Genomic DNA, 16,110 nt, shown 5'->3' with positions numbered 1-16,110 from the left:
TAAAATTATATTCTAAAATTAGATATATTTATATATAAATATATAAAGTTCATAAAAACACATTCTTATATTCTGTAAATTGAATAACTTACAGAACCACAGAATTTTAGCATGGAAACTGCTTTTAGCAACCATCTAATCCTATATCCTTCCTTCACCGTATAAAAGAGAAAAAAAAAATGATGCCCAGGAAAAGCTAAGTGATTTTGTTCTTCTGGTGGTATGATAAAATGGACATGAGCTTTAGCATCAAACAGACCTGGGATCTGATTCTGGCCCAACATTTACAAGCTATGTGACTTTGAGAAAATTATTTAAATTTCTCTGAACCTCAGCCTCCTAATATGGAAAACAGCAGTATCATCCTAGTATTTGAAAGTACCTGGTACATATCAGATAATAAGTATTAGTTTCTTCTGTCCAAAGTCATGTAGCAAACCAGTAACAGTGAACTGGTCTCCTACCACGGCAGTTCCCACTACACATCCTGCATCCTTTTGAATGAGAACTAGTAGCTCTGGTGTATTGTCAAAGTCAAAGGAACAAGAAAATGACTGCATTCCTGACACTAGCAACTGTGTTTTATTCCATAGCAACTAACACAATAAGACATGCTTTGACGCTTATGGGATTAACTCAGAATTAAACTACAAACTGAATTGCCTATGACAGGCTTGGGATTTTTACGGGGATGGAGACAAATAAGACTGTCTTGCGGCCGGGCGCAGTGGCTCACGCTTGTAATCCCAGCACTTTGGGAGGCCGAGGCGGGCGGATCACAAGGTCAGGAGATCGAGACCACGGTGAAACCCCGTCTCTACTAAAAATATAAAAAATTAGCCGGGCGTGGTGGCGGGCGCCTGTAGTCCCAGCTACTTGGAGAGGCTGAGGCAGGAGAATGGCGTGAACCCGGGAGGCGGAGCTTGCAGTGAGCCGAGATTGTGCCACTGAACTCCAGCCTGGGCAACAGAGCGAGACTCTGTCTCAAAAAAAAAAAAAAAAAAAAGACTGTCTGGCTCTGAGGCATAGGACAGAAGAACCACAAAATATTAGCATACATAATTTGCAGACTGATTAGTTGTTTTAATTAATTTGCTTTATTGTACTAAAAAAATCAGTAACAACAACCAAAAAAGAGAATGGATATACTTACAATGTCTGAAGATTGGAAAGAAATCTAAATACGCCATCAGCAATATGAGTGACTCTGTTGTCTCCTAAATTCAATCTCTCCAATAAGCTCAGACCCACAAAGGCAGATTCATCCAGGCGGGTCAGCTGGTTATAGGACAAATCACTGAAAACAAGAAATGTGGAAGGTAAGGAATTCATTGTATTTGGTTCAACTTACAATTCTTATTATATCTACATGGTAAATTTAGAGTTTTCTACAAATTTCTAGTAAAAAGGGATGTTACATCTCATTGCTGCCCATGGGAATGATTTATTCCAATCTGCTCTAGTCTCACTGCCTCCAGTGAAATGCTATCCAACACTTACAGTTCGGATAGTCTTTGGCAGAACTCCCATGCATCAGGGCTGATTCTTTCAATAGCATTCTGGCTCACATAGAGCTGCTGTAACATTCGCAAGCCATACAACCACCCCTTGTTCACTCGTGTAAGGTTGTTGTGTTCCAGTTCTCTGTACAATTAGAGAAAGAGAAGAAAATACGTTCCAAAACAAGGCAGTTCAGTAACTAGCTTTAAATCTTAAGTTTTTCCCAGAGAAGCATGTACCTTTGTTCAACCCAACTGAGCTGACCAATTCTATTCAATAAAAATGTATATCTTATTTAAGATTTAGTGCTTGGCGGGGCGCAGTGGCTCACGCCTGTAATCCCAGCACTTTGGGATGCTGAGGTGGGCGGATCACAAGGTCAAAAGATCGAGACCATCCTGACCAACATGGTAAAATCCCGTCTCTACTAAAAATACAAAAATTAACTGGGCACGGCGGCGCACACCTGTAGTCCCAACTACTCGGGAGGCTGAGGCAGGAGAATCACTTGAACCCATGAGGCAGAGGTTGCAGTGAGCCGAGATTGCGCCACTGCACTCCAGCCTGGCAACAGAGCAAGACTCTATCTCAAAAAAAAAAAAAAAAAAAAAGATTTAGTGATAGAAGGTAGTAAGACTGTCTAAAATAGGAGCTCTACAAATCCAACAGGCCAAGTGGTATAGTATACCTGTTTGGATAAATTCTGATAATTTTCATTAGCCAAAACATTAAGAATATAAACTTTTTGACCGGGCACGGTGGCTCATGCCTGTAATCCCAGCACTTTGGGAGGCCAAGGTGGGTGGATCACGAGGTCAGGAGTTCAAGACCAGCCTGACCAACATGGTGAAACCCCGTCTCTACTAAAAATACAAAAATCAGCCGGGCCTGCTGGCGCACACCTGTAATCCCAGCTACTCAGGAGGCTGAGACAGGAGAGTCACTTGAACTTGGGAGGCAGAGGTTGCAGGAGCCGAGATCACGCCATTGCACTCCAGCCTGGGCAACAGAGTGAGACTCCGTCTCAAAAAAAAAAAAAAAGAATATAAACTTTTTAGATGAGAAGCTTGTAAGAATTATTTCAAAATTGATCAGTTAGCTAACAAAACTTCAAAGGTTTTATGTACACTTATTTCACATCAGTGAACAGGGAATCAATGAATGTATCTCTATAATCAGAACAACCACCCTAGCCATTTGACATTGAAAAGTCCCAGACAGACTACTTTCCTAATAATCACCTCTAGTCCCGAGTACTTACAGTTCTTCCATGTTATTCAAGCCAAAAAATGCTCCATCCTTAAGTTTGCTAATTCCATTCCGCTGCATTTTCAAAGATCTTAAGGAGTCAAGCCCTTGGAATGTAAGACCTTCCACAATTTTAATTCTGTTTCTTTTAAGTTCCCTTTAACAAAAATAGTTTTACAGTCAGGAAATTGGTTTGCTAAAATGCTCTAACAGTAATTAAATTAAAAAGAAAAAGACCCTGTAAGAAAAAACTATCTTCTTATAATCCATCTATTTCGTTACTCACAAGAATTGGAGGTGAGGCAGCTTGAAGATCTTAGGTGGAATCATGCTAATTCGGTTACGGTTTAACTTTACCACTAATAAGGAACTTGATAAATTATCGAAGCAACCAGCCTCCAAGGTGGTTATTCTGTTATTACTTAAATTCCTAAAATAAACAAGATAATAGCAAAAGAAAAAATTTAGTGAAATAAAAATTCTACCACTAGAAAGCTGCCAAAAATCTATGTCTAAGCCCCAGCTCTATCACTTAATGCCTATCCACAACTTTATAAATCATTTAAGTGCTCTGTTTCTTCATCTACAAAATTAGGAGGCTACCTACTTCATTTAGGTTGTTACAAAACAGCATGTGTGAATATGCTTTGTAAACTGGAAAACACTGGCACACATGCTAATTATCATTATATACGGTAAGCCATTGTTTAACAAATCTCTATTTACCTTTTAGAAAGCTTGGTTCAAATAAAAAACAAAATTGAATCTCAAAATTACTTTTGATATCTACCAATATTTTCTGACAATAGTGCGATCTTTCTTTAGGGGGCTTGTGGGGTGAGTGGGCAAAGCCAACCACCCAATACACCAACTCTAGGTTTGTCTCACATATGCATACAAAAAGCACAATAAGGGCCGGGCGCGGTGGCTCACACTTGTAATCCCAGCACTTTGGGAGGCCGAGGCGGGCGGATCACGAGGTCAGGAGATCGAGACCACGGTGAAACCCCGTCTCTACTAAAAATACAAAAAATTAGCTGGGCATGGTGGTGGGCGCCTGTAGTCCCAGCTACTCGGAGAGGCTGAGGCAGGAGAACAGCGTGAACCCGGGAGGTGGAGCTTGCAGTGAGCCGAGATTGCGCCACTGCACTCCAGCCTGGGCGACAGAGCGAGACTCCGTCTCAAAAAAAAAAAAAAAAAGCACAATAAATAACCAAATATTTTTGAAAAGATAGGTACTGATGAATAATAAACGTGCTTTAAAGTAAATCTAATTTAATCTGTGTTACTTACAGGTATTTAAGCTGCATGCGAGGAAATGAAGACGTCTTGATTTCTGATATTATATTTGAGCTGAGGTCTAAACTCTCCAGAGCAGGGTAAAACTGGAGCGCCTGTGCATTTATTTCTGGGATTATATTATGGACTCTGTGAAACAAAGATTATAATGAAGCTGCTGCCACTGATCCACCCCAGGCCACAAAAATGTTAAATAATTAGAATCAACAATATATGTGCTTTAAAAAAAAAAACTGTATACTTTTCATAATTTAAGTAAAAAACCTGAAAACTTATTAACTTACAATGAAAGTAGAGTAATATTAGATGTTGGTTCTCCAAAATACGGGATTTCTGTTAGTTCATTGTAATTCATTTTCCTAGGCAAGAGGAAAAACAGATTTAAATGTTTAGTGAGGGAAATATTACCTCTTGGATTCTACCTTCTGGCTAACACATATTCTTTAGAATAGGTGCCAAATTTGAAAAAGAATTATGACTCAGAATGAGTTAGACTAAAATGTATTTATTGAGAAATTAGCGGTTTTAATGAGAAATGTATTATCTTTTTTTTTCTTCTTTTTGAGACAAGAGTTTCATTCTTTTTGCCCAGGCTGGAGTGCAATGGTGCAATCTCGGCTCACTGCAACCTCTGCCTCCTGGGTTCAAGTGATTCTCCTGCCTCAGTCTCCTGAGTATCTGGGATTACAGGCATGCACCACCATGCTCGGCTAATTTTGTATTTTTAGTAGAGACAGGTTTCACCATGTTGGCCAAGCTGATCTCAAACTCCTGACCTCAGGTGATCTGCCCATCTTGGCCTCCCAAAGTACTGGGATTACCGGCGTGAGCCACCATGCCTGGCCAAGAAATGTGTTTTCATAGTGTTGATCTACTATTGATATTAATATCAGAAAGGCTACAAAGTATTTTGCACATTAAATATTGTTAGTTCAAGCAAAGTTCTTTGAATAAGTTGGGTTTATGACAGCTAATTTGAGTCCTTAAACAAAGAAGGCATAATCAGTCCATCCAGATCTCTCTTTCTCTAAATATATATAAACACACACATACAAATGTATATATTTTTTTCTAAAGCTATACAAATGTTAGAGAGTGTTACTTGAGACTACAGATGAAATTTATCAGCCCACCCAGAGATGGAACCTATAACTAATTTTACAGATAACATAACATGTTGCGTCTGATCCCAGCAGCCCTTTAAACAGTTTGTCTCAAATGTTTTAGTAGCAAATCTAATACAATCACATTTCATTAACCTGGTTTTTAGTCACTGAACAACCTCAACAATCTAGAACACAGAAAAGAAACCAGAAGTAAAGACCTTCAGGAAACCAACCAAAGTTACAAAGTCCATGCAATAAAGCTCATGCACTTCCCACTGAAGCATTTTCAGGCCTTTCCTCCGTGCCTACTCTTTCAGCTAACAAACTTGTCAACTGTGTACTCATCCACAACACATTAGAAGCAGTGAATCTGGGGGCAGAAGGAGAGAATGCAGAAACAATAAGCAGGAAGAAGTTATCCCTGTCAGCAAAGAATTAAAAAGGAAAGTAAATCTCAGGGTTCCGAGGGTGTTAAGTGCAGAGGCAAATAGGCCTATCTACCTTAATGGTTGTGCCTCTAGGAATCTAACAATGCTCTAGGAATGTAACAATGCAAAAACTAATATTAATAATATCTTAGAAAACTCCCTCCAAAATTACATAATACATCTCAGTATTAAAGGAAAAACTTTAGTTAAGAGAAAAACTTAATTCTGTCAACCATTACGTTCTCATATGATATCAAGAATACTCTATTTCATATAAATCTACTTTAGACATGATGCTCCCAATCTTAGATAACATGTCAAGACATCTAAAAAGGTTATACAACAGAGTTTCACTGGCTGAAAACTTGGCCAAAATCAAAACATATTTACTCTGAAGAGGCATAAATCTTACTTTTAGCCCCGGGAGGGTAAAATATTTCCCCCACAGCCTGTAACTTGAAATCACCAACGCAATGCCAAGACAGTCTGATAATATAACAAAGCCAAAGAAAACATTGTGGGTTTTCAAATAATTTAACTAATTTTTTCCTTCAATTTTTTTATGGCATCTCTGGAATGAACATCCCACAAATCACAATTTATTAAGTTCCCTCAGGAATTTAACATAACTTTAAATAAATAAAAATAACTTACACTTCCTGTAATGTTTGTAATTTCAAGCTGATGTTCCAGTCAGACAACCGATTATGACTCAAATCCCTGAAAGAGGACAAAATATCATTCTTAGTTTAGTGCTGGAAAGTAGACCTAAAGAAATAAAAAGAAACTAAATAGAAATACTAAAAGTCCTCTTGGCCAGGTACAGTGGCTCATGCCTGTAATCCTGGCACTTGGGGAGGCTGAGGCAGGCGGATCACCTGAGGTCAAGAGTTCAAGACTCACCTGGCAAACACCATCTCTACTAAAAATACAAATATTAGCCAGGTGTGGCGGATCACCTGAGGTCAGGAGTTCAAGACTCACCTGGTGAAACCCCATCTCTACCTCCCAAAGTGCTGGGTATACAGGCGTGAGACACCACACCCAGCCAAAAAAAATTTTTTAATAAAAAAATAAAAATAAAAGTTCTCTTAAATGTCAATTTGAGTAGTACAGACAAACAAGAATGTTTATAAAGGATGAATAAAAATGTATCTGAATTTCAAAATAGCTATTTTACTTTACGTGTGTGTGTATTTATGTATGTGTGTGTAGCTTCCGAGTTTGGGAATACATTCACATGGTCCGATAATCAAAAAGTGTAAAAAGTCTCCCACTTTTGTCTCCAGCCACCCAATTCCCCTTCCCAGTAACAACAAATGAAAATATGCCATTTCTTGTGCAGACTTGTGGATATTTTATGCATGTACAGCAAATTTGCACAGAAATGACACAACAATTTACACATTATTTTGCCCCTTGCTTTTTTCATTCAATAATACATCTTAGATCATTCCATAGCAGTATTTAAAGAGTTTCTTTATTCCCTGTAGTGATTATGTATTATGCCTTAACTATAAATACATTTGAAGATATATTTCGCAAGTCAAAATGGTGAGCTTCTAAATTAAAATTGAAGTTGACCACATCCTTGATAGGGATGTGGTCTTCCTTTAAAAAAAAAAAGGGGGGGGGGCCAGGCATGGTGGCTCATGCCTGTAATCCCAGCACTTTGGGAGGCCAAGGCGGGTGGATCACCTGAGGTCAGGAGTTCAAGACCAGCCTGGCCAATATAGTGAAATCCGTCTCTACTAAAAATACAAAAAAAATTAGCCAGGCGTGGTGGCACGCACGTGTAATCCCAGCTACTTGGGAGGCTGAGGCAGGAGAACTGCTTGAACCCTTGAGGCGGAGTTGTAGTGAGCCAAGATCGCACCACTGCACTCCAGCCTCGGTGACAAAGCAAGACTCTGTCTCCAAAAAAAAAAAAAAAAAATCCACCTTCAGGAAGAGGAAGTTAATCTCACCCCAAATTATGGTAATAATAATGATGGCATTGGTGGCTAGCATTTATTAAGGCAGGCATTCTTCTGTGCACTTGACACACATTAACTGGATAAATCCACACAACAATCTTATGAGGCAAATACTTTTAAAATACTCACTTTCCTAATATGGAAACAGGCATAGAAAGATTACTGATCGGCCAATCTAAGGTCACGCAACTAATAAAAGTTATAAATTTGAAATTTCATCTCACTTCTAGCAAGTACTTTATTAGATACAGTAGAGATTTCACTGAAATTAGTCAAGTCTAAATAGTTAAATAGGCTTTAAAAAGTCACCCTGATGCTTCTGGCATCTTTATAAGGCTAAGGTGGAATGCAGCCCACACAAGCTGTCTGCCTAAAAGATGTACTATATGTTACAATATGGCTAGCAACAGGGACACATTACAGAAACATTACAGATCACTTTATCTCACTATGCCACTATAGGCAGTTAACAGATGCATGCAGGTTTGAATAATGTCTCTATCACATTAGAACAATTTGTTCTCAGCTAGATTCATGCCGGCCCATCTGTAAAAGCTAGCCACTTTCATTTAAGAGCTTAATTTATACCATGACATAACTAAAGCTTTGTGTTAAACCATCACTTTTCCACAACAGTTCTAAAATATTCCAAGATGTCTGGCACAAGGTATCAGCTCAAGGACACTCATGAATGGAGGAGGGTGTCAGAAAATATAAAAGATAAAAATATGAATTCACTACACATAAAAAATCTCATATTCAGATACTTCATCCAATTCACACTTGCTACTAAACAACAAACACACTTGTATAAAAATATAAGTGAAAAGACGTTTTTTGTTGTTGTTTTGTGGTGTTTTGACTCAAGGAGAAATTCAACTGTTCTAATTTAAGTTAGATATTCTATATTCTACTCCAAGCTGGTTTGTCTGGCAAATGAAGAGCTAATATCATCTGTGTAGCAAGCTAGCATAATATGATCTAATTTTGTATCTGGTGACTACTATAACTTAGCAGGTTTCCCCTTCCAGATTAAGGGCTTTCATTTTAATCCTAACAGTGTTCATAATGCCTTTCCCAAACCTAAATCTTCCTGGCAATGTAACTCTTGACTGTATTCATCCCCTAGAGTTCTCCTATGAATGTCAATAATCATTGACCCACATAATCATTTTTAAAGAAAATAATTATTAAAGAAATCAAAAGCAATAAAATTAAACTCAATTTATACGTTACAAATAACTTAGTATTCGGTATTAGTGAAAACTGTCCAGTGTCCTCTGTTTTGGGAAAGAGTAATTTTCTCCTATCTTTGAAGTACCTATAGGCTTTCCAATGCAACCCAAAGGATACCTGAAATACTTTGCAGCCTCTGGACCAGATAATGTTGTTGAAAGGATATATGCTTTCAAACAGCCTCATAGGTCAGAGCCCCATATAATGAGGCTCTCTAGACCCTTCTAAAACAAACCCACATTTAGTAAGATTAAAAAACACTAAAGGTGAACTGAAATATATTCCCAAAGCAGTACTATCATAGAAAGCAACTAATATACATCAACATCGGTATAGCTGTTTTAAGTTATCAAGTGTCTAACTAGAATTATATGGATTGATCTGATCAGCCATGCATACAATAAACACTTATTGGACCATGTGCCAGGCAGTAGACTAAGTGCTAGGGTTATAAGCACTGTCAACTTTAGTAATCTTTTTCTTTTTCCGAAAGTAACACTTAACAATTCTCAGAGGTACAGTCACTCCAAATCTGTAAGAAAATTCAACATCAACTCTACTATTCTCCTTTACTGCAAATGGGTAAATTAGCTTTTACGCCTAATTTCACTCTGGAATTTAATCAAATGACATGTGCACACAGGAATGCACAGGCATACTCTTGTTCCCCATAAGCATGCCTTTCCTATTTCTTTTTTTAAAAGTACTTCCCAAAAGACAGAAGACTAAAATATGAAGACTTCAGGGCCAGGTGTGGTGGCTCACACCTGTAATCCCAGCACTTTGGGAGGCCAAGACGGGTGATCACCTGAGGTCAGGAGTTCGAGACAAGCCTGGCCAACATGGTGAAACCCCATCTCTACTAAAAATACAAAAATTAGCCGGGCGTGGTGGCAGGCACCTGTAATCCCAGCTACTCGGGAGGCTGAGGCAGGAGAATCGCTTGAACCCAGGAGATGGAGGTTGCAGTGAGCTGTGATCGTGCCACTGCACTCCAGCCTGGGTGACTGAGCTAGACTCCACCCCCCAAAAATTTAAAAGTTAAAAATAAATAAATAAATGAAGACTTCAAATATCAGATTTAAACCTCTTGGAACACGGATTTGGATGATTTTGAAAATTGAAGTCTCTCACTATTCTTCCCAATGTCCATTAATTCCAGGTGGTTTGCATAAATTTTTTTTAAAAAGCAGGAGTCCTGAAATGGAGAACTCTCTTTCAAATATCTCTAAAATGTACTTAAGAACTTGAAGTAATCTAAAGCTCTGTCGCCTAGGCTGAAATGCAGTGGTGAGATCACACCTCACTGCAGCCTTGACCTCCCAGGCTCAAGCAATGCTCCTACCTCAGTCTCCTTACAGCTGGGACCACACGCAAATGCCACCAAGCCCAGCTAATTTATTCTGTTTTGTAGAAATGGGGTCTCCCTATGTTGCCCAGGCTATAAACCTAATGCTTAATAAACTTAACCTAAAGTGTAGCTTTGTAACAGTCTTTCCTTTATTTTCTAACACCACTAATATCTGAATATTTATAGGTATGACGACAGAGGAGTAAAGGTCTCTCAGAGGGCCTGATCTTAATGTTGTAAACTCGGTTCCCACTCATGCTAATCTACAGGGATGTAGCTGTAATAAATGATGAATTATTAATGTCCTTGATATCATGTGGAGCCAGAGGTGCCATTAAGGTAGTCGTTTAGTACCATCAGGGGTAAATTATTTATAGGATGTACAGAGCAATCACAACAGTTTGAAGAAAAAATCAAGTTCAGCAAGCTAATTGCAACGAAGTCCTACAGCAACAGAAATGGAGGGGTTTTCTTCTGCACAGTCACACATACATCTGAATCATCAACAATTTTGTTTTCAAGAATATGCAGCAATAATAGGCTGAACCAGGAACTTCAGCAACTTCTGACAAAGAGGCCCTTTGTAAAAGTTAAAGCATAAGAAAATACTGTATCTAATATTTTGGGTATGACAGTGCTTCATTTAGCCTGCATAATTTACACTTCCTTTTGTGAATGGAAATCCTTGCCTTGTTAAGAGCGTATCTAGCATAATTTAGTTTTAAAAATAATACTCGGCCGGGCACGGTGGCTCACACCTGTGATCACAGCACTTTGGGATGCCGAGGCGGGTGGATCACCTGAGGTCAGGAGTTCAAGACAAGCCTGGCCAACATGGTAAAACCCCATCTCTACTAAAACTACAAAAAATTAGCCAGGTGTGGTGGTGCGTGGCTGTAATCCCAGCAACTCAGAGGCTGAGACAGGAGAATCGCTTGAACAGGAGGCAGAGGTTGCAGTGAGCCAAGATGGTGCCACTGCACACCAGCCTGAGCAACAAGAGTTAAACTGTCTCAAAAAAAAAAAAAAAAAAAAAAAAACTCGGGGTTGCCATTATAATCAATTACCATATTGTGATTTAACATGCTTATGATCTTGAGTATTCTTGGAGTAAACTGAACTACACACAGGAATTCTAAAACAACTCTGAAAATTGTCTGCTCTTGTAAGTTGGCTTTTCCTCTACAACTAACAGCTTTACATTAAAAGCTCTCACTTCTTGGAACTTTCAGTCTTCCTTTCTGTAACATGCTACTTAACTTTTTACAAAATTTGTTTCTAATCAATTGTCATAGGCTAGGAGACCCCAGCTCCTGTTAGAACTATCTGAATTAGGAGTAAATGGGATCTGAGTCTTTTCTGTGAATAAATGCTTCCATTTTTGCTTTGTGGTTGAACTAGAAATGGCTAGCTATATTGGATAAACATTAGGTAAAGATCTTCAGGAGGGCCGGGCGCGGTGGCTCACGCTTGTAATCCCAGCACTTTGGGAGGCCGAGGCGGGCGGATCACGAGGTCAGGAGATCGAGACCACGGTGAAACCCCGTCTCTACTAAAAAAAATACAAAAAAATTAGCCGGGCGCGGTGGCGGGCGCCTGTAGTCCCAGCTACTCGGAGGCTGAGGCAGGAGAATGGCGTGAACCCGGGAGGCAGAGCTTGCAGTGAGCCGAGATTGCGCCACTGCACTCCAGCCCGGGCGACAGAGCGAGACTCTGTCTCAAAAAAAAAAAAAAAAAAAAAAAAAAAAAGATCTTCAGGATAGGCCGGGCACAGTGGTTCATACCTGTAATCCCAGCACTTTGGGAGGCCGAGGCAGGCGGACCACGAGGTCAGGAGATCGAGACCATCCTGGAAGACGGTGAAACCCTGTCTCTACCAAAAATACAAAAAATTAGCCGGCGTGGTGGCAGGCACCTGCAGTCCCAGCTACTTGGGAGGCTGAGGCAGGAGAATGGCACGAACCCGGGAGGCAGAGCTTGCAGTGAGCGGAGATCGGGCCACTACACTCCAGTCTGGGCGACAGAGCGAGACTCCGTCTCAAAAAAAAAAAAAAAAAGATCTTCAGGATAAATAAGATTATATATTATAGCTTGAGGCATAAAGCTGTTGCAAATTAAACTTTCTGTATTTCATTTGCACTGCTTATTTGTAATACATCATACAATACTTTTTATATGAATTTTAAGTCAGAGGTGCTGGACATGGTGGCCCACACCTGTAATCCCAGCACTTTGGGAGACCAAGATGGGAGGATCACTTGAGGCCAGGAGGAGTTCAAGGCCAGCTTGGGCAACCTAGTGAGACCTCATCTCAATAAAAAATAAAAATTAGGTGGCCATGGTGGCACACACCTGTAGTCCCAGCTAATCAGGAGGCCGAGAGGGGAGGATCACTTGAGCCCAGGAGTTTAAGGTTACAGTGAGCTATGCTCACCAGCCTTGGTGACAGAGGGAGACCTTGTCTCCAAAAAAACAAAAAGAGAAAACAAGTTAGAAGTAGTATGAAGATAGGAACATTCATTTCAAGAATAAGGGGCATGTTTTATTTTCTTCCTTTATCTTTCCTTGAGGTTTTTTTTTATTTTATTTATTTATTTATTTTTTTTGAGACGGAATTTTGCTCTTGTTGCCCAGGCTGGAGTGCAGTGGCGCGATCCCGGCTCACTGCAACCTCTGCCTCCCGGGTTCAAGCGATTCTTCTGCCTCAGCCTCCCGAGTAGCTGGGATTACAGGCATGCTCCACCACGTCCAGCTAATTTTGCATTTTTAGTAGAGCTGGCATTTCACCATGTTGGTCAGGCTGGTCTCGAACTCCTGACCTGTGATCCACCTGCCTCAGCCTCCCAAATTGCTGGGATTATAGGCATCAGCCACCACGCCCAGCTCCTTGAGTTCTTAATAATAAAAAATATTGTTTCACTAGGGAATGTAACAACAATAAAAAGTGAAAAAATATTAATTCTACAGATACATTTAAGAATACAATCTTAGCATGCCCAGTTTTGGGACATTGGGCAAGTCACTGAATCTCAACTTCAGGCTCTTCTACAGTAAAATAAAAGTATTAGTACCACCCTTATCAGATTGCTTAGAAGATTAAAAGAATATAAAATCTTAATTGGGACTACTCCCCTAATTAACTTATTGAAATAGTAATCTAAATATTGCTTCTGAATCCTAAATTTATGAGAGATGCCAGTAACAAGTCAGCTCACCAAAGATTTGGTCAAATTACTGGAGTATGTATATACATCATAAGATTTGATGTTTCAGAATTACCCAGTGACACCATTTCTAAGAATCTACTCTGTATATATACCTATAGTTATGAAAAGATATCTACCAGGAAATTACTATAATAACAAAATCATAAAAAGAAACTTACATGCTTATCAAGATGAGATCAGTTAAATAATTTACGCAAGTCCCATACAATGGAATTATCTGCGGTCAATAAAAACAGTAATATAGAGAGTTACACACATAGTATGGTTTTGTGTGCTTTTAAAGAAAAGGAAAAAAAGATAGATGTATGTGTAAAACTTTGGAAGCAACCCAGGAAACAATTAACAGTGAATTTTCTTTAGGTAAGACAAAGGAACTTGTTACTGTTCTACTTTAAATGTTTTGTACCATTTTAATAGTTTATCATGGGCTCCATCCTGGCCAACATGGTGAAATCCTGTCTCTACTGAAAATACAAAAATTAGCTGGACACGGTGGTACATGTCTGTAATCCCAGCTACTTGGGAGGCTGAGGCAGGGGAATTGCTTGAACCTGGGAGACAGAGGTTGCAGTGAGCTGAGATCACGCCACTGCACTCTAGCCTGGGTAACAGAGTGAGACTCAATCTCAAAAAAAAAAAAAGGCCAGGTGTGGTGGCTCACACCTGTAGTCCCAGCACTTTGGGAAGCCGAGGCGGGCGGATCACCAGGTCAGGAGTTCAAGACCAGCCTGGCCAAGATGGTGAAACCTCGTCTCTACTAAAAATACAGAAATTAGCTGGGTGTGGTGGCAGACACCTGTAATCCCAGCTACTCAGGAGGCTGAGGAAGGAGAATTGCTTGAACCCGGGGAGCTGAGGTTGCAGTGAGCCGAGATTGTGCCACTGCACTCCAGCCTGGGCAGCAGAGTGAGGCTCTGTCTCCAAAAAAAAAAAAAAAAGTTTACCATAGGTATTAATTTATTTAAATATATCTTTAACCTAGAATGTACTAGGAAATAAGATTTTATTTTTCAAGACAGGGTCTCACTCTGTTGCCCAGGCTGAGTGCAGTGGCTTGATCATGGCTCACCTTAACTCCCAGGCTCAAACAATTCTGCCACTTCAGCTTCCCAAGTATCTGGGACTACAGCCATGTGCCACTGCACCCAGCTAATTTTTTATTTCTTTTTATTTATTTATTTATTTTGAGACAGAGTCTCACTCTGTTGCCCAGGCTGGAGTGCAGTGGTGCGATCTTGGCTCACTGCAAGCTCTGCCTCCTGGGTTCACGCCACTCTCCTGCCTCAGCCTCCTGAGTAGCTGGGACTACAGGCGCCCGCCACCAAGCCCGGCTAATTTTTTTTTTTTTTTTTGTATTTTTAGTAGAGATGGGGTTTCACCGTGTTAGCCAGGATGATTTTTTTATTTCTTGTAGAGACAGGGTCTCGTTATGTTGCCCAGGCTGGTTCCAAAATCCTGGACTCAAGCATTCCTCCTTCCTCAGCTTCCCAAAGTGCTGGGATTACAGGCATGAGCCACCACACACAACCAGAAGTAAGATTTTAATTTTGTTACTTTTCTGAGATTGGAATTCTTCCTACCAAATGTTTTCAGAATACCATAAATTGACCAAATCAGGTTAATTATGACACTTGACGAGGAACAAGAAAAACTTATCAACTCCATGTCCTTTTGCCTTCCTAATCAGTAAGATACCTCAGAAAGATAGTGAAAAATACAAATATACTAGACTGTTTTTTTAGACTGATGTATGAAATCGTAAATTCCACTTTAGAACCTAGTGTCTGGCTTTCAAATTTCAAATGAACAGAGCTGAATTTTTAGTGAGCAGTACAAAACCATGGAATACCACTCCTATCCATGTTTTTAATATCTGTCTTTCCTGCCCCCATTTAGAATAATAGTTCAGTAATAGTGGAACAGAGGTTCCTGCTTATATATGAAAATATGCAGAAAGCTGGCTGGGCAGGGTGGCTCACGCCTGTAATCACAGCACTGTGGGAGGCCCAGGCGGGCAGATCACCTGAGGTCAGGAGTTCAAGACCAGCCTGGCCAACATGGTGAAACCCTATCTCTACTAAAAATACCAAAAATTAGCTGGGCATAGTGGCGGGCACGTGTAATCCCTGCTACTCAGGAGGCTGAGACAGGAGAATTGCTTGAACCCGGGAGGTGGTGGTTGCAGTGAGCTGAGATCGTGCCATTGCACTCCAGCCTGGGCAACAAGAGTGAAACTGTCTCAAAAAAAAAAAAATCAAGAAAATATGCAGAAAGCTATGACATTTTCCCTCACTATTAGTGAGCACTTTTTAGGTACCAGCATTTTCTAGGTTCATTATCGTTGTATCAAACTACTTATATCTTACAATTATTAAGTTATTGTAAAGATTTTTTTTTTTTTTTTTTGAGACAAAGTTTCGCTCTTTCGCCCAGGCTAGAGTACAGTGGCGCAATCTCGGCTCACTGCAACCTCCACCTCCTGGGTTCGAGCGATTCTCCTGCCTCAGCCTCCTACTGGGATTATAGGCACCCGCCACCACACCCAGCTAATTTTTTTGTATTCTTGTTTTAGTAGAGACAGGGTTTCACCACGTTGGCCAGGCTGGTCTCGAACTCCTGACCTCAGGTGATCCACCCACCTTGGCCTCCCAAAGTACTGGGATTAACAGGCGTGAGCCCCCACGCCTGGCCTATTGTAAAGATTTTTAGAAGTTATTCAAGAATAAAACAAGTCATCTT

At 40.0% G+C, this 16,110-nt stretch overlaps 1 protein-coding gene across 3 annotated transcripts in view; it reads right to left on the bottom strand.

The window, feature by feature from the left end:
- The window catches only part of LRIG2 (leucine rich repeats and immunoglobulin like domains 2), a 71,629-nt gene that overhangs the window by 38,612 nt on the left and 16,907 nt on the right, over nt 1-16,110 (bottom strand). The window contains exons 1-8 of one of the 3 annotated variants that reach the window (XM_063625730.1): nt 13,530-13,583; nt 6,236-6,301; nt 4,332-4,406; nt 4,042-4,176; nt 3,035-3,178; nt 2,762-2,905; nt 1,501-1,644; nt 1,154-1,297 (exon numbers count right to left, since the gene is read on the bottom strand). In XM_063625730.1, the coding sequence (XP_063481800.1) occupies nt 1,154-1,297; nt 1,501-1,644; nt 2,762-2,905; nt 3,035-3,178; nt 4,042-4,176; nt 4,332-4,406; nt 6,236-6,301; nt 13,530-13,531 (854 nt within the window). In that variant the 5' untranslated portion in view covers nt 13,532-13,583. Of the gene's footprint in view, nt 1-1,153; nt 1,298-1,500; nt 1,645-2,761; nt 2,906-3,034; nt 3,179-4,041; nt 4,177-4,331; nt 4,407-5,386; nt 6,215-6,235; nt 6,302-13,529; nt 13,584-16,110 lie in introns of those variants that run through there. The other 2 variants (XM_063625729.1, XM_063625731.1) reach the window with 2 other exon arrangements.

The sequence above is a fragment of the Symphalangus syndactylus genome, chromosome 12 (assembly GCF_028878055.3).
Source record: "Symphalangus syndactylus isolate Jambi chromosome 12, NHGRI_mSymSyn1-v2.1_pri, whole genome shotgun sequence".
NCBI lineage: Eukaryota > Metazoa > Chordata > Mammalia > Primates > Hylobatidae > Symphalangus > Symphalangus syndactylus.
The sequence above is the reverse complement of the archived record's forward strand: the minus strand, read 5'-3'. Positions and strand labels throughout refer to the sequence as shown.